At 34.6% G+C, this 21,714-nt stretch overlaps 1 protein-coding gene across 2 annotated transcripts; it reads right to left on the bottom strand.

The window, feature by feature from the left end:
- Positions 1-7,831: 7,831 nt before the first annotated feature.
- On the bottom strand, positions 7,832-11,060 carry LOC7486902 (vesicle-associated membrane protein 727). Of its 2 annotated transcripts, none has more exons than XM_002310970.4 (6): positions 10,923-11,060; positions 10,006-10,250; positions 9,719-9,914; positions 9,514-9,634; positions 8,279-8,341; positions 7,832-8,199 (listed from the first exon to the last, which is right to left on the bottom strand). In XM_002310970.4, exons 2-6 carry the CDS (start codon positions 10,196-10,198, stop codon positions 8,056-8,058), a joined length of 717 nt encoding a protein of 238 aa, XP_002311006.1. In that variant the 5' UTR covers positions 10,199-10,250; positions 10,923-11,060; the 3' UTR covers positions 7,832-8,055. The 2 variants fall into 2 exon arrangements, with proteins under 2 accessions (XP_002311006.1, XP_024461731.1); XM_024605963.2 differs by having other exon boundaries at positions 10,861-11,003.
- Between the last annotated feature and the right edge of the window lie 10,654 nt (positions 11,061-21,714).

The following is a 21,714-nucleotide window of genomic DNA, read 5'->3' as shown; positions in this document are numbered from 1 at the left end:
ACAAAGACAAATAATATGATATTTTGGATTGTGATATTGCTTGTTTTTCAAGTTAGTTTGTATCTATAAATATATCTAAATAATTTTTTTTCTTTTTAAAATTAATATAATCTAAAATATCAAAAAAAAAATTCAATTGAATAGAAAAATAAAGACGCTCTATGTCCTTCTGAACTGGAAGGGTTTGTTTGGCGAGTAATGGAAGCAGGCCTAATTTACCTGTGCTAATGGTTCTGGTTGCTGGCATTGGAATAAAAACTCAGTCTATCACCATCACCAGACGTCAGAGTTCTTAAGAAACTGCCACGAATACGTACCCGCGGTGGCTTATTCATTAATCTTGTCCGTGCTTTTACTCTCTGTAAGGGATTATTACCCCCATATACAGTAATAATAATCGACGCTCAGCGGCGCAATGTTTAATAATTAATAAGTGAGGGTTCGAATGTATATTGACTAATTTTATTCATTTTAAAATTAATAATTATATAAATTTTTATTAGTTATATAATTTATGAGATTTAAACTAATAATTTTTAAAAAATAAATTCTAAATCTGACCATATCTCTATTAATATTAAGCTTTGAAAATACTTTTAAAAATTTATTTGAATTGAAAAAAAAAACGAAATTAATATTCTTTTTAAATGATGATGCTAAAAAAATTAATTTAAAAATAAATCCTTGACAAACTTAATATCCAAAAAATATATATATAAATATCCATTCTCATTCCTATCGTGTGATTCTTTACTAGGAAGGTAATTGTGAAGGGAAAAAACAATTTAAGGTGACGCAATAATTAATAGGCAGAAACGGGCGGTGGGAAATGCTACAAAACAAAAACACAGATGGTAATCAATACTGCATAGAGTGGAGCAATGCACACAGAGAAAGAAGGGAACTGGAAACCATTTTTCATCTCAAAATTAGTTTTGCTGGTTTTTCATGGCATGACAATGGTATTGTGCTGGTATTTTAAATTAAGAATATTTCTCGCCTTCCTTTGCCCTTTTTTTTTTGCATTTGCTTTGTCCCATCTTGAAAGGGATTTGGCACTCATGCGTGTCTCTCTACCTATAACTAGCACTCCCTAGCCTTTAGCGATTCCATGTTTCTTCATTTCATTCCTGTTTTTATCAACTTTCTAGCTTGCCTGTCAGTTTTAGCCATGGAGGGCAATAGTTCCTCTAGTCTCAAGGGCATGTTGAAGTCCCCATCACCCCCAAGACCAATCCTCATGAGGTCTGATCAATCCACACCTGCAACATGGGCTAATTCAGTTTTTTCAAACCCCAAAGAAACCACCAATGTTGATAATGTTGCCGGTGGATTTGTTGACCTTTCTCTTGAAGAGAGCCCTCTATCCTCCTCCAACTCTTTTGATGCAGCATTACCATATTCGTCTTCTTCACCTTCATGTTGTTTGTTTAATCATTCTGATGTGCAGAGTGAAGCCAGTTCTGATGATCAGAGAGAGGAGATCATGAACGTGGAAACAAAAAAGGACGTGGTTTTTGGGAATCCAACCAAAAAAGAGGGAGTATTTCCTCCTCCAATCTCTTCCTTGGAATTATTTAATAAGGGTATGCCGTATAGTTATCTCAACTATAATGATTTAAGCGATACCCTTGTTCTCGAGGAGATAAAAATCCCTCCAGGGGACATTCTGCGTGCTAACCGCTCAGGTGGGCGCTTGAGGCTTGCTTTTGTCATTTCAGACGATGAAAGCTCTGACATGGAAGAGGAGGAAGAGATCTCCGGCACCGTTGAATAGGCCTTGTTGATCTCCTTTGTGTTCTTGTTCTTCATGGCAGTAGACCTGTTGTTTTTGTTTTCTGTTGTTGCCAAGCAAGAGTACTATGGCACATATTAGTACTGTATGTGGCATATATTGTTTTTAGATTTAATAATTATTTAATTTCTATTCAACGTGGATTATTCAAGAAATTAATAAATGCGCTATACAATTATGGTAGGTCTAATTCATGAACTTATGAGAAGCAATATGCATGTGCACTTATTGCCAGTTAAAGTAGGCTGTGCAATGCATGCCATAACCTTCCGTAAATGAGAGACCTTGCTATCTTTGGCTTGGTGGCTTGGGCACGCCTCTGTTCACATGTCGAACTATGCTGGCTGTGCACTGAATTAGGCTATATATGAAAGCACAAGAAACCGAAGGACGACTAAGCTCTTTTCATATCATGCCTGCAATTCATGAGATATCTGGTGATGAATGTGCCCTTGTCTGGTTATAGGACTCGGAGCCCTCATGTAAAAGTCGTGCGATGAATAGGACTCGGAGCCCTCATGTAAAAGTCGTGCGATGAATCTTTCCTTGTTGTTGAAATGGCCCATTATTCACCATCTTGGTGGCCTCTGTGCTAAGATTTTATGACAATTGTGTACTATTTCTGTGCATCCAGCAAGGTCTTGTCGTTATCAGTATAAAGGAAGTCGACTACGTTCATGCACTAGCTCCTCATCTCTCACTTTTTAATGGGCTGTGATGCTCGGAGTGTAAAAGATATAGTGTTTAGCTACTCGATGCATGTCTCCCATAAAAAAGAAAAAAGAGAGACGGAGGAAGTAGAGGTATATTTTTCTCTGCTTCTTGTTATTAGATCAGTATAAAATTTTACTTTCTATCTCTTTTTTTTTAAATTAATTAAATACAGTGTTTATATTGGCTCTAATCCCCAAATCAGCAAGGCAAATCCATCAATGATATTTTGCAGTTCAATGTGTTCCTGTGTTACACGTGATGAATAAAAATTAATGAATTTTACATGAAAACATGATGAAAAGAATTGGAATTCTATTTAATTTCCAGGTCATTTATTTCATGTGTATATTCATATATAAATTCGTTAATATTTATTTATTATATTTTATCTTTATCTACATACATGAACCTTTTTCACTCTCTTGCTTTGCTTAGTACTTGAATAATACGATGCCATCGCCAAGGGAATAAAGATCTTATGCACCCAACTACTAAAAAGTCATGAATAAATAGAAAAAATGGCAATGTTAAGATAGTGTTTGTGTTAACGGTTGTTTTTAAGAGTTTTTTTATTTATTAAATTTATTTTTAATACTAATATGTTAAGATGATTTAAAAACACCAAAAATACATTTAACTTAAAACAAAAACAACTCAAGATTTTATGAATTATAGTTTGAGAAACAATCGTGTCCTAGCTGGCTAGTTAGGCCGATATATATCCCTTCACCGTCGACGTTGAGTTCTTGTTTTCCATGGTCGGGTGTTGTTTCTTGCGTGGACTTTGCATGTTATTGATGTTGACAAGGAGGAATTTACGTCCTGCAGGCACTCCTTTTGCTTTTTTGGCGTTAATCAAGTAGGCTATAATTGATCAGATTTTATATATCAAGGTGATATGTAAGTCGACGGGATCCCTTTTTGTGGTTCATCAAGGAAAGAACAATCCTCGTGGAGCTTTCAATGACATGCATGGGTTGATGAGTCAGGGAGAGAAGAAAACAAAGAAAACATGAGTATAAGTCCTCTTCAATGTTCTGTCATGTCTGTCAAGCAACCTCAAAGTTGATTAAAATGCTTGGGAGCTAGAGCATGCTCTCACGCTAGTCCATACTATATATTAATCATTTACACTTAAAAAGCTTTGATTCTGAATGTTTTTGCTAGCAGTTTAGAAATATATGCTCGTTTTGATGTTTTCTTTATTTTGGGAATGGGAATCAATTTCAAATCAGTGTAAATTACTCTAGAAATGATGCAAGACCATCATGCTAGATGAGGGTTTTTTATGCCCGCACGACAGCGTGGCGGTCTAGTTGACAAATCAACCAAGCAAGAGTGTACTGTACATATCATCATCATCATCATCATCTTACAGGAGTGGCCATTTCTTGACAGCCCGAGATCTCTTCTAAACTCCAAGTTTGCCACACGGAATCATTAAGCGAATTTTGTGGTGCTCGCAAAAAGATTCTGGGATGTGTTTTTATCACTGAACCACTCCTTTTTGTGATTTGAATGACGGGTCTTTGATTGATGGGACACTCCAAACACCGGGTTAACCATCACCACATTGCAATGATTTGCGCCACGTGACAAAAATCTTCAACGTCGCGTGTGCGTTTCACGTTGCTGCAGTTACGGTTTCAAAAAATAACCATGAATTATATTTTTTTAATTAATGTTTTGAAAAGTAAGTATTAAGATTTATACAAAATTATATATAGTGTGTATAAATTAACAAAAAAACACTTTTAAAATAATAATTAAAATAACATACAATTTCAACCGCACCGCAGCTTTCTCGTAAAGTTTATGGCCAAATGAAATGTATGCGGTGGTTCCGTAAAGATCCGTTATCTGTGGCGTAGATTGGAACCATGTTTTTTCAGGAATACAGAGGTAATAGGCATCAAGAAACCAGACCTAAATGACCCTCCTTTCGCCCCCATCAAAGAAAAGGATCTTTCAACTACTTTTTGACAGTGTTTGTCATTGCTGTTAAAATCATGTTTTTTAAAAATTAATTTATATATATAATTTTTTAATTGATTAGATTTGTTAATATTTTAATAAAAAATATATTTTAATATATTTTTAAATAAAAAATATTTTAAACCACACAATCATAAATAAAGAAATAAGCTTTCCTTCCTGAAATTCCAAAGCATGGATCAAAGAATCTTGATGTACCATATATGCTCCGGCTATTTAAGAGCTCTGCGGTGACAAGACAAGGATTCCTTTCACCGTTCATGGCGTGCACAGGCATTTTTACTTTAGTTGGTGCTCGTCCTCTTCTGAGTTTAATTTGTTCTACCTTCTGCGATTCATCCTCTAATTGTGTGCTTTTTACGTGATGCATACTTATCAACCGGTGGATCATCTTGTGTCGTGTGTGTGTATATCCAGTTAACTTCAAGAATTTTTTTTATTTTTTATTTTTATTTTTTTAAATTTATTTTTTAGATCAGCGCATCAAAACGATCTAAAATATACAAAACAAATTAATTTTTAATAAAAAATAAAAATAATTTTTTTAAAAATACAAATTGACCTGTATTTTTAAATAAACTCTAAATCGGGTTAGATCCGGATCGAGTCGATTAACTGTAACGATGAGATTTTTTTTGCAGAAGAAAAGAACCTTAAACTCCTGAACAATTGACTGATGATAACAGTTCAACTAATTTTTCCATCAATTCTTTCACAAGTAGATAAAGCTTCTCATATTCGTTGAGAGTACCAATGAAAAATATTTGTGCCCAAAAAAATAAATTAATGCTTTAAAATTATCTCTGCTATCTTATAGAATCTGGTAACTTTTTGATAGCATTTGGATTGCCATGTCACAAAAAAAAAAAAAAAAATCGGTTTTTAGTGATTTTTTTAGGCATTTTTTCCAATCTTCTAAAACGTCACCAGAAAATATTATTTAATCAAATTAATATGAGAGAGGTATATTTAAAATAATTTGAAAATAAAATTTAAAATCGTGATGGACAATCGAAAATATTATTATAATTTTTTTTTTAAAAAAAAAAACATAGGATAGGTAGGCAGCACAAGTAACATAGCCTATTAAGGTTTAAAAAATAATTCAAAATTAAATAGTTTTTTTTCACCACCATGAAAAAATAATTTGGTTAGCCAACTAATTTTTACTTCTATACTAAACTTTACTTTTTGCACTAAACTCACATGTACGTAATTAAGTTTTAAGTTTTGATTATGTAGAAGGTAAAATAATTTTTTTTATATTTATTTTACATGCAAAAATCTATCTCATATTAATTTTAACCAACATGTATTTTTTTAAATCTATTATTTTAAAAATCACAAATAAAAATATTTTTTTTATAGGGATAAAACTGATACTAAAATTGAAATCCTAATTCTGCAACTAGTTAATTTATTTCTGTAATAATCCTCAACAGATATAAGGTTTTATTTGGAAAACAGTTCTTTTTATTTTATCATCTCGTACTAGAGTCACCAATGATTCATTTTATGCAGTTGAAACACACGGCTGAATACAGTCGAGCAAAAATAATTTCGAATTAGAACTTTTGTCGAACAGTTGGAGACAGAACCTTGCTCATCCCCTCCATCTCATATCAAACACCTCACCCGCATCATTAATCAGCGTAAGTCAGCATGTTGCACTTTCTTTTACTAGAAGCCATCTCATGGAAATACTCGGTATTCAAATCACCCTCCTTCAACCATAGTTGCTTTGCTCGCTGCCTCCAATATGCCTCCTCTTGGGCTAGGAGAGTTGCTAATTGATCGCGGCATCTAGCATAAGCCGAAATTAAATTCTCGTCATCAAATTGTCTTAAATGTCGAAGGTTGTCATGGCATACCACAATCTGAGCTTTAAATTTCTTCGCAAGGTGCCCCCCCAGTCAGAAAGTCTTTGAGTACATACACTGAATCTTTGTAAAACTCTTTCGCCAGAAAATAAGTTCCCTTTATCTATATTCATCCCAACAGCACCACCCGAGCTTAAGCCCACTCTTCTTTTATTCCTCTCTTCTAACAACTACAGCCTATTCTGACTTGACTGGACTCTATACCCAAACCCACATCATCAGCAGATGGGAGTACATCTTTCGGAATTCATATTGTAACCGTCTGTAACAGCTTCCTCATTAATATGCTGTGATTGATTAGGAGGCTGGAATAACGTGGCGGTTACAGATTCGTTACCCTCCCGCAGCCATCGACCACCATCCTCGCCGGAGCTTCTCCTTGCCGACGCCCTTAACCATGTCCCCCAATCCCTCCCTCTCATGCATCTCAAACAAATGCTTACAAAATCTATCTGCATGACCAAGTCTTTCATATTTGAACTGGACCATATACGAGGAGCCTTCTCCCTTGCGTATTTTCTTCAAAGGGTGGTGACCATCAATTGTGACCCTAATCCTCATGTAGCTCCTCCGAGCTCCATTGTTGTTGATGGTATCATAATCAACAAAGGTACCAATAAAGTCACCCAGTTGCTTGCCTATAACTAAGGACATATAACCCACTTGAAGCTCATAAATTTGGACCCAAAAATCAACATGGTTAACAGGGATTTGACGTGGGACATCACCTTCAACAAGTCGATGCAACAAAAGCAAATGATTGTCAAACGCCCAGGGAGCCCCCTCAAGAACCCTTTTCATATCCACACTGTGAAAAAATTGAATCAAGTACTTGCTGTCGCTGAGTTCCCTGGTGCACATACCCCTGCCTGGACGCCAAAGCCTTGCCACTTTGTTCCTCGTAGCATTAAAATTGATAGATCTGTCTGTGAGGAAGCGTCCGGCCAAGCACAAATCATAAGATTGCACTATTGTATCGGAGTCTACATTTTCCAATACAAGTTCTTCCTCGTGTTCCATGAGAGATAGACATAAACTTACACTCCCAAACAAGATAAACCTTGAAAAATTACCCCAACACCTTGCCACTCAAGCAAGACAAACAAACTCTCAAATAAAGAGAGACAAAAATTAGCCTCACTCTAGTTTATCAGAGACATTCATGCTGCTACATTAACTTGAGTTTCAAACAAGAAGTTTAGTGTTTAGTAACATAGCCTATTAAGGTTTAGAAGATAATTCAAAATTAAATACCTGTCTTCTCTTCATGGTAGCTTATGTTTTTCCCAACCATGGTAAAAAAATCATCTAGTCAACCAAGTAGCTTTCGCTTATATAGCATTTTAAATCCTGGCTTTTAGAAGATAAAGTAACTTTTTTTTTTTCAATTTATGAATACCTGTTTTTCATTTATTCAAGATTTCAATTGGCAATCTGTGGCGAACAATTTAAGTTCAAAGAATTATTCATTCAGTTAGGCCACAACTTCTACAGAAAGAAGTGATATCAACAGAAATACAGAACGATTATCAAGTGCAGATATTTAATTACAATGTTGAAAGGGTAGATCTAAATTCCGGGAGTAGTCTCCATATTCAATCACCACTGTACAACAGAATATAAAGCAAACTGCAAATGCTACTACATTAGCCATCTTGCTACCCTAGCAGTCTAACATTTGAAACCTCCACAAGCAACAAACCACAGGATCAGAATTACGACAAGGACTCCTCCTCCCACCATCAACTTCATTTGGAGATTCTGAAGCCACATCTTCCGTCGCAATTGCCTTCCTTGCCTCTGGAAGCTGTCAGCCTGTATTGCAAGGACACAAGCAAACTGTTACAAGGTCCCCCAAAATGGCACTCAGAGGTAACCAATGAATGGTATGTACCTGGAACTGGAGGTTTTCTGTTTTATCTACCAGAAGTTCAATCCTCTCTCCACGGTCCAAAACCTGCAATTCACTAAATTAGCCACTATATTCAACAAAAACTTGTTAATCACTTTGCAGATTGGCGTAAGATTAAATTTAAACAATCTTAGTTCACTGCACATAATATAAATCAACCAGCCTTATGTATTAAGTTATAACAGTAGTTTAACTTGTTTCAAGTGATGAACAAACTTGACCAACTCCAAATCACTAAACTTGCAGCAGTGTAATATCAATCACATGATAGTAGCAACTGCAGTTGTCCTATGTTGCATGTCAGCTATACAAGGTAAATTGATGCTTCCAAACATAAAATTCCCATCCACAAACATCAAACCAGATATTTTGTCTGGTAACATCACTGATCTCCAGGTAAGGAATCTATGCTTGAATTTCAAGCTGAAAGCGATACCATTAAGTAACCAACAAAGTTGCCTTTATTGATCACCAAATTAACCAGTGAATTCATGGCATGCTCAGCCCCATCGATCAATAACATGATACGGTGTGCTAAAACATCGGAGAAATGATGGTTTATCTCTAATGAGTCCCTTGTCAATAATCACCAATTACCCATCTGTCAATGACTAGAGAAGTGATGAAGATTAAATGATGGTTTATCTCTAATGAGTCCCTTGTCAATAATCACCAATTACCCATCTGTCAATGACTAGAGAAGTGATGAAGATTGTTTTCGTGCGTGGGGATAATATTCATGATCCTCAACGGCTTACACTGAGAGAGCACATTCCTGAAGTGGAGTAGATTCAGTGGAGTATTATTAAGGTGACTACCTGAAAGCTTCACTTTATTCTTGACATTCTATCAGATGAGCAGTCAATACTCATACACCTTGATGTCCAGAATCAACCAAGTAGCAAGCAAATGGAGTGATAAGAAGCAATTTTACACCTTCCACATCCCTCCCACCACCAACCAAAAGAAAGAGAAGAAAAATACATTCACACTAACATACTGGTGGTAAATGCATAAGAAACCAGAGTCAACAGCATCCATTTGTTGTTACAGAAAAAAGAAAAGAAAAGAAAAGAAAACAGCATCCATTCATGCTGAAATCTCCATCTTAATATGATGGTGAGAAATTATGTAGCAGAAAGTATATTTTGACTATAATGCTAAACATAAATTGATTTATCACCAACATTACTCTCAACAAAACATGAAACATGTACCTTTTCAATGTTGTCCATCATAATACCCTTGACCTCCGTGATCTGAGCCTTTAACTTGGATAGCTTACTGATCTCTTCTGGGTGGTTCAAGCAGTACTGCATATGCTCCTTTAGTCTTGGCCTGTTAAACAGAACAGGATATCAAAAGTTAATGCAACATGTAACAACAGAAACCTTAAAATTTAACATAAACAGAACCACACACCCAAACTCCCTGTCAAGATTGTAGGCGACGCTAAATCGGTCTTCAAACAAGTCGTCATCATCATCGTCATCAGCTAGTGGGTGTGCCTCATTTTTAATACTGGCGCTATACCGCTGTTTAAAATCATCCTTCACTCGTTCAAGAAATACAAAAGGCAAACCCCTCCCAGCCGATTCATCTGCAACAGCAAGAAAAACTGCAAACCCAACACAAAAACCTTCAGCACACATTTCCCTATGACAAGAACCTAAACTCTAAATCAACAGTCAACAAGAACAAAACATTACCAAATCCATTATCAATGAGGAAGTTAAACGTGTGCCCATCACAAGAGTACGTGTACTTGCTGCTATTGGAAGGGAGCTTCTGTAAACACTGAACAGCAACGGTACTGAAGTTCCCTGAATATGAAGTGTGCTCTGCTAAAACCACATTTCCCTTTGCCACGAAACTATATATCAAGCCTCTCTGACTACTCATCCTTAAAATTATCGTTTCCCTTCACCTCAGGATCCTCAAAAATAATATGAACCTGACAAAAAAAAGTCAAGGATCCAAAAATCAGACAACTTTCAAACCTCAGCAACAAAACACAAAATTCTCGTCAAGATTATAAATAGTCGAAAAAACAAAAACCCAGCTCACAAATTAGTCTATGATTATAGATTAACCATAAAATTAAAGTATCAAACATATTTAGATAGCCACAAATACAGCTCCAACAGTAAACAAAACGTCAGATTTAGAAAGAAAACAAAGTATCCATCAAATCTTAAGCGAAAGCAAGCTAAAACAAATATCAATTCACAGAAATTCAACCCTAATCATCTCTTCGGTTACAAAGAAAGAAAAAAAAAACGAGAAAGAGCAAGGAAATCAAAGGAATTCGGAATCCAACAACAGAAACTTCGAAACCCATATTTAGGTTTTCCATGTGAAGAAGATAAAGATTCGATGCATGCATTAACTACAGATTTTCCACCCAGTTTTCCCTGATTTTCCCGGAAACCAAACAGAAGTAATGCAAGCAGAATCTATAAGAGATTCTGAGAATTAATTGCAAAATTAAACAGCTTGGGTCGGTTTAAATGACAGGTTTTGATAATCTAATTAATTACAAAAAAAAAAGGAATGAATTTTACTCTTGTCGTAAAAAATCTGATCCAAGTCAAGATGAAGTAAGGAAGAGAGATTAAGGGGGAACCTGGACTTTGCTGGGAGTCCAAGACTTGTTCTTGAGCCGTTGAGAGATGTGCTAGAGAGATGTTGGTGTTTTTTTATTTTATTTTATCTTTCTGTGGATTTTTCAGAATTTATTATTATATATAAAGCTAAAAATCAGACTTTTACCCCGTATTAACTCATAATTTAATGTGCTTTGTATAAGGAATTTACTATTTTACCCCTACCTTACAAGAAAAATATGCTTTACTAGGAGGATAGTTTGGTCTTCTCACAAGGGCTTAAATGTCATAAATTATTTTTAAGAGTTATTTTCATTTAATCACTTTAAAGGATATTTTTTTTTTGGTTTTTCTCAAGATTAAAATGACTAAATTACCTCTATATCAAATTTCTTAAGCACTTTAGATACATGGGTATTTTGTTATTTCATATAAGTTTTTTCTATTATTATTAGGTTGGGTAAGTGCGAATCAATTTTTCTTTATTTAAAAAAATTATTAAAAAAAATTTGCCTTCATGTTTTTTTAGCTGCGTGAGATGTCGTCTGATGGAATAATGCTAGCTTTTGCCATAGTGTTTGAAGCTCCACAATATCCTCTCCCACATAGAATGGTGCGTGTGGTGTTTTAAATGATGGTTTTGCACTGGTTGCCCTTTCCTCTTCTCTCTTTCCTCCTCCTATGCTGGCCATGAAAAAAATATTAATTTTATTTTATGAAATGTCGTTTTTGGCCCTTAATGTTTTGATTTATAAACTGGTTCTTAGCCTTTTTATTAAATTATAATTTGTTTTTAATTTTATTATTGGATTGATAATCTTGATTTTTAATTTCTTCAAGTTTGGTTCTAATTATCTTGATTGTTATTATTAATCTAGATTCTTTTGTGAATTTGATTTCTCTTTTCAATTCTACCATTCAATTCAAAGTTTTACAATTAATGTTAGGCCCTTAATGTTTTGATTTCAAATTCTAATTCTTGGATTATTTATTAAACTTTAATTTGTTTTCGATTTCATCATTGGATCCATAATCTTATTTTTATTTTTATTTTTTTCAAATTTGATTCTCATTCTCATTCTCTTGATTTTTATTTTTTGTTTTGGATTTTTTTGTTAATTTGATTTTTCTTTTTAATTTTGTCATTTAATTCAAGATTTTAGGTTCTCCAATTATTTTTTGAGAGTATGTCTATGAGTCGATCCAGGATAAATATCGGGTCAGGTGTCAAGTGGATTGACTCGAGTAAACCCAACTCAAATAATTTTTATTTATTTATTTTATAAATGGAATTTCAGTCCATCTTTTTTCAGTTCACATGAAGAGGGAATTGGGTATGACTAGTTATGAGATCAATTTATGTCATCTGTAAGTTTGTTAGCATGGTGGTATGTTATATTGATGTGTTTACTACAACGCATGAAGATCATAACTAAATTCATGTAGATTGTATCTTATAATGATGTTACTGTAGCATTATAGGATCCATGTAAACCAACCTTCCTACCTTTCTATATATAAATAAATAAATTATATATTCAAGTTCATCGCATGAGACGTGTGCAAACTTTGGCAACCCAAAATTTCTTCTTCTTGCCTAGCTCCACGGGAGTATATGTCATGATAAAAAAAAAAGAAATAATATTATTTTGAAAGAAAAAAATAAAGAGAAATGGTTAATGATTTTTACCTGATTTTAACTAGGTTTGCCACAAGTTGATCAAATCACGAGTTAAATTGTGTTTTTAATCATTTTATACTGGATCAATTCTCCCTAATTGTTGTTGAAACCTGACACTCCCCAAGCCCGAGGTCATCCAAATGACGGGTCAACCCAGTATTTTGCCTTCATTTTGGTTATTCTATTTTCATGACTCTGCTCACAAGTTTTGACGACTTCACCTGGATTTGATGGTTCTTTACTTTTCCTGACTTCTTTTTGTTAACTATTTTTTTTTATTATGGATTTCATCCTTATATATCTGGATTCCTAGGGACTGACAATTATAATTTTTTTTTTCAATTTTCTTCTTATAATATCATGTCGTGGATTTTTTTTCTTCAAAATATATTAACAGCGCTTGAGTATTATATATTTTTTGCATTATAGAAAATTCATCCTGGCCCGCCATGAAGCGCGAGCCACTTTTCTAGTTAAAAACTACGAAAATAGCTAGAATATACTTTATTTCAATCCCTATAATTCTTCCGTGTTCAATTTCTACTACTAAAGTCTTTGAATTTTCCTAATGTTTGCCCTTAAAGTTTCTAGTGCAGGCGTCAACTTAAGACTTTTTTTTTTCCTGACGGTGAAAGGTATTTTTATGACAAGTTGCGTGTTAAATAATACTAGATATTTTCATAGAGAAATCTTATTTTTCAAGAATACAGTCCTCACATAAACTGAGTGCATTTAAAAAAAATTAATAAATTTATATTTAACTAAAAATCAGTCATGGAAGGTGAACAATTGAAGATGGAGGGAGATAACAATATTCACCGAGTCGTGAAATTAGGATTTTTCTATAATTATAAAATAATAAATTAATCCGAGACTAATAATTGATTGATTACCACATGATTATCCAGTGCTATGTAAAATTATTATAACAAGTTAATGTTATTGGTTTAATTAATTGTGTTAAAAAACAATCGAAAAACTTCGGATGGCTTTTCTTAAGCGACAAGCTTTGTGGGAAGGAATAATGAGAGGAAAAATGCATACAATTCCTGCAAATCTTCCTCGAATTTACTGCATAATTCATTCACGCGTTCAACCCCTCTCTAATATATTACACAGTATATATATATATATATATATAATATAATCGTGTCTTCTGAATCAACCTCATTAAACATAACAGCACTCAATTCATTCCTCTTCATATATACCAAGTTTAGCTGCCTACCACCTCTCCTCAGAAATCTCAAAACGATGGGGTTCTGCATGAAGGAGATCTGCATGAAGACACCTCTTGTGCTTGCAAGAGCTGTGATTCTTGTCCTCCTCATTTTTACCAGTACTGCTATAGAAACTGGGGCACTTGCAAGGACTTTGAACAGCATGAAGCCGCCGCCACCTGGTGCAGACGAGGTGTATGATCCAAACAGTAACCGCCCGGTTGCGCCATCTTCCCCTAATTGCGCCTCAAACATCCCTGGACATTGCAGAGGTCGGAACTGATGAGTTTCCAAATCCTGATGTTGCTCTATCTCATGTCTCTATCTTCAATGCTGGTGGCGGTACGTGGGTCTTCAAAGTCTAGGCTCTTTATGCACGTGAACAACAATTAATGCTAGCTAGATATATTTGGTTAATCATTTTCCTTTATTCTAAATTTGTTCCTCTGATATAGATGTCGCTCTCCCTCAGGGCAAAGATCAACCATAAATGATGGCCGGGTTGATTAGATCATTAATATGGTGTGTGCGCCCTTTATAATTAATTAATTATTTTTATTTTTTCATATATGTTCACGGTCCAAGTAATAAACTTCCATGTTTCTTTTTACTTTCAAAAACGCGGATTCATGGCAAATAATTTCAACACACATATGTAATAGAAAATCAATTAATTACAATTAGCTCAGGCACGCTTACACGACTAGTATATGATTAGAGTGTTTAAGAATATATTTACTATTGTTGTTTAAAGTGTTTTTTATTTTAAAATATTTTTTTATTTTTTAAAAATTATTTTTAATATAAGTGTATTAAAATAATCTTAAAAATACTAAAAATATTTTAATTTAATAAAAATAAAATATATTTTTTTAAATATAACATAAAAAAATAGAATCCGATTACCCAAATATACCAGCAGTGTCAGAGTCCACGGGCCTTACTCTTCATAGAAATTACCTTCTTTTATGACGGCAGGCAAGAGGGAATATGCTTTTTGACAAGTTCTTGTACTATAAGATTATAATTATTATAAAAAATAGTCAACCGAATCTAACTAATTAAACACTCTCGATAGAAGAATTAAAATTTGACTATATCACATTTAATAAGCATTATACTTCCTAATGTCGTTACTTGGAAACGTTTGAAAATATAAAAAATCACCTTTTTCCTTTCGTTTTCTTTTATTTCCATCAACCCTGATTGGAACTAGCTAACGGTCAAACTCACACTTCCAGCTCAAAATATTCTAAAGTAGCATTACGCGTAATCTTGGCTTCATGTTTGGACGTGTAATTTCAAGTACGCCTCTTCAACTTCCCGTTGCATAGAAGTAATTAAAGCAGCCCTTAATTAAGCTGAACATGAGCTTAAGGAGTAAAACATTAACAAGATTAATTCAATATATGAATCAATTTTTATTTTCTGATTGGATATGAATCAAATTCACTCATATCCATCCACATTTTGCTAATTAAATCTCTGAACTAATATAGTTAAATTAAAAACCCAACTCAATATCCAAGCTATAATTATCAAAGAAAAAGGCCAAACACGCGATTAACATAACCACACACACATTCTATCTAAGCATATAAGACATTATTGATTAAAATTTTATACAAATGCTGCCCAATTAAGAATCCCATATAAAAAAAAGAAAGAAAGAAAGAAAGAAATCTCAACCGCAATTGTTGGCTTCGTGGCTTTATTAGGCTTCAAGTACATAAATGGTAAAGCTCTTTTCAGTGTCATTGCGGTGAAGATAAAAAAAAACAGACGTGTGTGTCCTTTTAGGACAAAGTACAACCTACTATCAGGCCGCTTCTAAAGGTTTTGTCCCTAGCTATGAACGGCCGTGATAATCTCACTTGGCTGACACCAGCTGTATGGTATGGGAATTTTTGTTGTTTTTTTTTAAATATTTTTTATTTGAAAAATTATATTAAAAAATATTTTTGATATTAGTATATTAAAATAATTTAAAATTTTTTAAAAATATTAATTTTAAAATTTTTAAAAAATATTTTTAAAAAATAAAAATAAATAGGGTTAATTTATAAACAATTCATTCTGATTAATATGAAGATGAGCAAAAGGATTTTTCTTGGAAGGTGTCGGGAAGGAATTAAAATGTAATAACATCCGTCCATGCAGACAGAGAAGGGCATCATTTTGCAACTTGCACATATGTATACGTACGGACAAAAATACCATATTGTTCCAGGAAATTAATACCTAGCTCCTCTTTACGGCGTTTAAATGGACGCTGTAGAACCACGGCAACATGCGTGCCTGATTTCCTGGTAATTTACAGAAATAATTAATTATAACTTTGTTCCTTTAATTTATTTTAAAAATAGAAAAGATAAAACAATAAGTATAATGAAAAGCTTAACAATAAAAAAATCATTTTTTAAAATAAAATAAAATTTAGCATGATCAAAACTGGATTAGATGACTACTTAATTGTTTTTTAATTGAATAATAATATTGTCGACTAGGTGATATCTACTTCTCCGCAGCCACTGGTGTATATATATTTTATAAACAAGAAGGGCTTTAATTTGAGATTTACTTCCATTAGTACCATTCTGAGTAAATTAAGGAATGTTTAAGTTAATTCGCAACCAAACTAATTAAACAATTATGCACAACGCATCAGGACAGTCTTGACTATATATTGAGATTAGGGAGAGAGATACTGGGGGAGCTTCCCTTTGATTTTCTTATTTCGTGGTGAATTATATCCGGTATAAATTTTAAATTAAGTGATTACAATTAAAGTAACTGTAGCAGTGAGCCAAGTAGATCAATGATGAATAAAAATGCAAAAATATTTAAGTTAATATATAAAGGGTTCCTAATTAATCTAGCAAAAAGAATATATATTAATAAAAAGTCTGTCTTTTCTATTCACATAAAATAACTCTATAGTATTAATTTTCATGACGGGAAATATGTATAGTATTAATTTTCCGTTGTGTTTAGAAGTAATGTTGAATTGAAAATACATGGGAAGATGAAGCGTGGTGGATGCTAATTAAATATTATGGTTTCTAAAAAAAACCATTTCTTCACAGGGAAGAAAGCTTGCGTGCGCATTTTCTTGAAAGTTACCAAGCGCGCGCGATTCATTTTACTTGAATCCTTCCTCGATCTATATAAGAATTCATTACGCTTCATAGCCCAATTCACACTTTCAACTTTCACTGGATTTAATTTCTCTAGAAAAATCAACTATACACGCGCGCGCGCCAGTACTTTTTCTGCAGTTTTTTTTTCCAGAATCATGCAATATATCTGCACTGTTTTTGTCGCAGCAAAAGCTATGATCCTTTTGGTCCTCATTTTAAGTAGTTGTCCTGCTCTTGCATTTGCAAGGACGAGCAACATGATGCCAGCATCTGGTACACACAAGGTGTATCTGCCCCAGAGCAACCGTCCAGTTGCCACCCTCTAGCCCTAATGGCTGCACTAGTAAACAAAATCAGAGTAAATAACTCAATCTGTATGTCTTGGCCAATCTACCAGAATTAAATAGAACACAATTGGCTAGGGTCACCATAAATATCAGGAATACGCATCCCCTTCCCCTTCCCCTTCCCCGTTCTCTTGCTCTACAAAAAACAACTCAATCAAGTTAACTGGCATGCAGTAAACAACCACTTTACCTTCATGGGTGTTAGAGAATAATATAAATCATATCCTGGGATCTCACCTAATAGCTTAAGTTATTGGGTTGAGATGGTTCTTTGACATGGTATCAGAGCCTTGAAGACCAAGCGGTCACGAGTTCGAATCCCACCATCCCCATTTATTTGATAAAAATTAAACACAAGGTAATGTGGGCCTGTGCAAGTTTCAAGCCCAAAGGGCTTTCACTTGAGGGGGTGTGTTAGAGAATAATATAAATCATATCCTGGGACCTCACCTAATAGCTTAAGTTATTGGGTTGAGATGATTCTTTGACAATGGGCAGCCACTTCAGGCAAATAAGTGGCACTTCGCCTTGCATTGTTATTAGGGTCAGTAAACTCAATAATCAAACCGTGCTTCCCAACCTGCAAGCCAGAATCACATAATAAGTTGGAAAGGCAAGAAAATTGAAGAGGGTCACCGGATTCTGTTAAACGTACAACTTGAAAGCATTTGCACAGAGAAACTTAGACAAGTTTCCATTCATTCCAGATTAAAATTCATTTGAATAATCAAGCATTTCACCATCAACACAGCTGATCAATCCTACCTATGGCTTGAGGAGTTGTGCCACAATGTGTCTTCTGAGCATCCAAACATGAGTGCACTCAGAAAAGTAGGTACATGGAGAACTTCTTTTCACTACAACTTTCAAGGTCAAAATCTACAATTTAGATTCTTTTTGTGAAACTCTTGATAAAAATTTAAACAAGAGTCATCACAGAAATGTATCTTTGAAATCTTATTTAAGGGAAATGGCATTTTTTGTGATCAATGATGATGGAGCAGGCCATTATGAAGTTATAACTGAAATTTAGCAGGTGGCTAGCTTTTTGTTTAGTTTGTCTTCTAATTTTGTAAATCTATGGGAGATACCTGTTAACAAAACATTAAGGTTCGGCAAGTTAAAGCACAGCCACAGTGTCAAGAGTTTTTTTGTCAATGGAAAACTGTCAGACTATGTGAAATGGAAAACATGACTGAGTACTATACTATCCACAATAAAACTTGGTAATTTAGATATTAGAAAGTATCCTAACCCCAGTGTTCCAAAAACTCAAGCAATTTAAAGCACACACCTCCCAATCAAGATAGTGGTTGGCAGTTTCATAATCAGTCAGAATGGAAACAGTGCATTCCAGAGTAGGCAAATATTCTTTAGCTTGTATAGGAGGGAATCTGCGGTCCCTCAAAGCACAGCAAGAAAGTAAAAATGAAAGTAGGGAGCCTCATTAATATGCCATACCAGACCAGAGTCACACCATGGGGAACAGCATAAGAAGGAGAACTACATATAACAAGAGAATGCATCTGTGGTAAACCATTTCATAAGTTCAAATAAATAAAAAGCAAGGTTGCAGGACCAAACTTTATAGAAATGTTATTAAATGGTTGAAGCATCTCCTAAGTTTTTTCTTTGGGGTGGGGGGGCATGGGAGGAATCATTGACTTCTTGACACTTGACAGTCTCCAAAAGGAAAACAATCAAGATTAATTTTTTCCCCTCTCTACATGAATCCAAATCCATTTTCACATGCTCTAGGACTAGAATGTGATATAAGCAAATCCTAGCAATGGCAACTCAAAGGATAAGCAGGGCTGGATGTTTGATAAAAGGAACAGATTGGGTATGGGCCTGGAAGGGTATATGCTTTTTTTACATGAAGGGGGAGGGAGATCCATAATTCAACAGAAATATATATGACAGCTACATAATTTGGATGTAAAACACAGCAATACCTTGTTAAAGCATAGTCCCGGAATCCAGTAATTATGCACTGAGCTTCCAAAGTTCCAATGCATCCACGTAAACGAGGCTCACCTCCATTGACAACTTTCTTCCAAGTGACGAACAACGGGCTGAAACCGGAATACCACCCTGTCAAATATGATCAGTTCTAGTGTGCATAAATGACAGCAAATACTTCTACAGAGCACATATCACTTTAATTCCACCTCTCAACAATTACAAAATTTTCTCAAAAATCATCTAAGACAGCATTCCCAACATGTATGAACTTGTTAAATATCATCTAACACTGAATTTCCATCAAGTAAAAACTTATTAAAAAATCAACACTTCTATGGAATCTCACAAAGAAGGGCCAAGTATTCAGAGAAACCATGAAATGCTATCGTTAAGCAATAATGGCACAGCTGAGAGATTGTTCAAGCTGTCAACACAACATGAAAATCAACGAATCTCAAAATCTGAGCTGTGAATATTCACCCAATCCATGCAATTCAGCAAATTGCTGACTTGACAACTCAATCTTCACGGTAAATAATTGTCAAGAGACCAAGATTTCACACAACAGGTTAAAACAACATAAGTTGCTGTCACCAAAAAACTGTAGAGATAAAACATAACAATGCAAAGGAGCAAAGATGGCATTCTGACAAAAACATGTTTAACTGAACTCCACTAAATAAAACAATTTGATACGTCTAGCTAAGTGAAATGTAGAATTTTGGAAAGAAAAAAAGGTCGCTCCCTTTCACTGTTTCCCCAGAGCATAAACAAAGAAATTTAAGCAAACTTAAAATTTGGCTCTGCATTTCACAATAAAAAGATCTAACATTTTTAAAAAGAGCATAAACAAAGGAAGTAATGCTATTAATTTAACAGACACAGACAAAGATATATCTTGACGAGATATATAGAGGGTAGGTATCCATGAATCAAATTAATGGCCCTGTAATTAGAAGCTTTTCTTCATCGACAAGCTGATTTGAGGAAAAGGAAATAGGGGAGGAAACATCCATGCAGTTCCCTGCAAATCTTCCTCGAATTTTACAGCATTCCATTCCAGCCGATTCATCTGCAACAGCAAGAAACACTGCAAACCCAACACAAAAACCTTCAGCACACATTTCCCTATGACAAGAACCTAAACTCTAAATCAACAGTCAACAAGAACAAAACATTACCAAATCCATTATCAATGAGGAAGTTAAACGTGTGCCCATCACATGAATACGTGTACTTGCTGGTATTGGAAGGGAGCTTCTGTAAACAAACGTAATTTACTGTGCCTTGTATATCTTCCTCGAATTTTACAGGTTCTTCTTCTTTGCAACGGCAGAGCGCAGAATTTCTTGGCAATTGCAGTGCATATTCGTTGAAAACAAACGTAAAATAGGAAATCTCGGTAGAAATCTAAAAAAAAACGCATACCACTCGGAAGTAATGCTATTAATTTAACAGACACAGACAAAGATATATCTTGACGACGTATATAGAGGGTAGGTATCCCGTATCCATGATTCAAATTAATGGCCCTGTAATTAGAAGCTTTTTCTTAATCGACAAGCTAATTTGAGGAAAGGAAATAGGGGAGGAAACATCCATGCAGTTCCCTGCAAATCTTCCTCGAATCTTACTGCATTCCATTTACCACCTCTCAACCCTCTATATCTATATATATCGTGGCTTGTGAATCAAGCTAATTAAAAATAAAAGTACTGATCAACTCATTCCTCTTTTAGCTGTGTACGTACAAGCTCTCCTCAAAAATCTCAAAACGATGGGGTTCTACCATGTGATCTGCATGAAGACACTTCTTTTGCAAGCAAGAGCTGTGATTCTTGTCCTTCTCATTTTTAGCGGTGCTATAGAAACTGGGGCGCTAGCAAGGACGACTTTGAACAGCATGAAGCCGCCAGCACCTGGTGCAACCAGCAAGGTGTATGATCCAAACAGTAACCGCCCGGTTGCGCCATCTTCCCCTAACTGCGCCACATACATCCCTGGAAATTGCAAAGGTCGGAACTGATATTGCTTTATCTCATGCCTATATATCTTGAACGCTGGTGGCGGTGGGTCTTCAAAGTCTTCCCTATTTTACGCGTGAACAACAAAGCTCGCTAGATATTTGGTTAATCATTAATTTTCCTTTTTTCTTAATTTGTTCCTCTGATATGTTGATCTCCCTCAGCGCAAAGACATCCATGTTCAATTGATTATTTTTATTTTTTTCATATATGTTCAATTGATTATTTGTTCCTCTGATATGTTGTTCTCCCTATATGTTGTTTTAATTAATTAATTATTTTTATTTGTTTCATTATGTTCAAGGTCCAAGTAATAAATTAACATCCATGTTTCTTTATCGGGAAAGATAATGTACCGGCAGTGTCAGAGCCCACTCTAGATCTGTCTGGAACCGCAGTAAATGATCCTTTTCACTTTCCATTATGACGGCAGGG

This window comes from Populus trichocarpa, chromosome 8, assembly GCF_000002775.5.
Source record: "Populus trichocarpa isolate Nisqually-1 chromosome 8, P.trichocarpa_v4.1, whole genome shotgun sequence".
In the NCBI taxonomy this organism is placed as follows: domain Eukaryota; kingdom Viridiplantae; phylum Streptophyta; class Magnoliopsida; order Malpighiales; family Salicaceae; genus Populus; species Populus trichocarpa.
This window is presented reverse-complemented; position numbering and strand designations above follow the sequence as displayed.

Coding starts and splice junctions, on each gene's coding strand:
- LOC7486902 (XM_002310970.4), bottom strand. CDS start 10,198: ATGAGTAGTCAGAGAGGCTTGATATATAGTTTCGTGGCAAAGGGAAAT. Junction 9,915..10,005: donor CCTCATTGATAATGGATTTG/GTAATGTTTTGT, acceptor TTGGGTTTGCAG/TTTTTCTTGCTGTTGCAGAT. Junction 9,635..9,718: donor AATCTTGACAGGGAGTTTGG/GTGTGTGGTTCT, acceptor TCTGTTTAACAG/GCCAAGACTAAAGGAGCATA.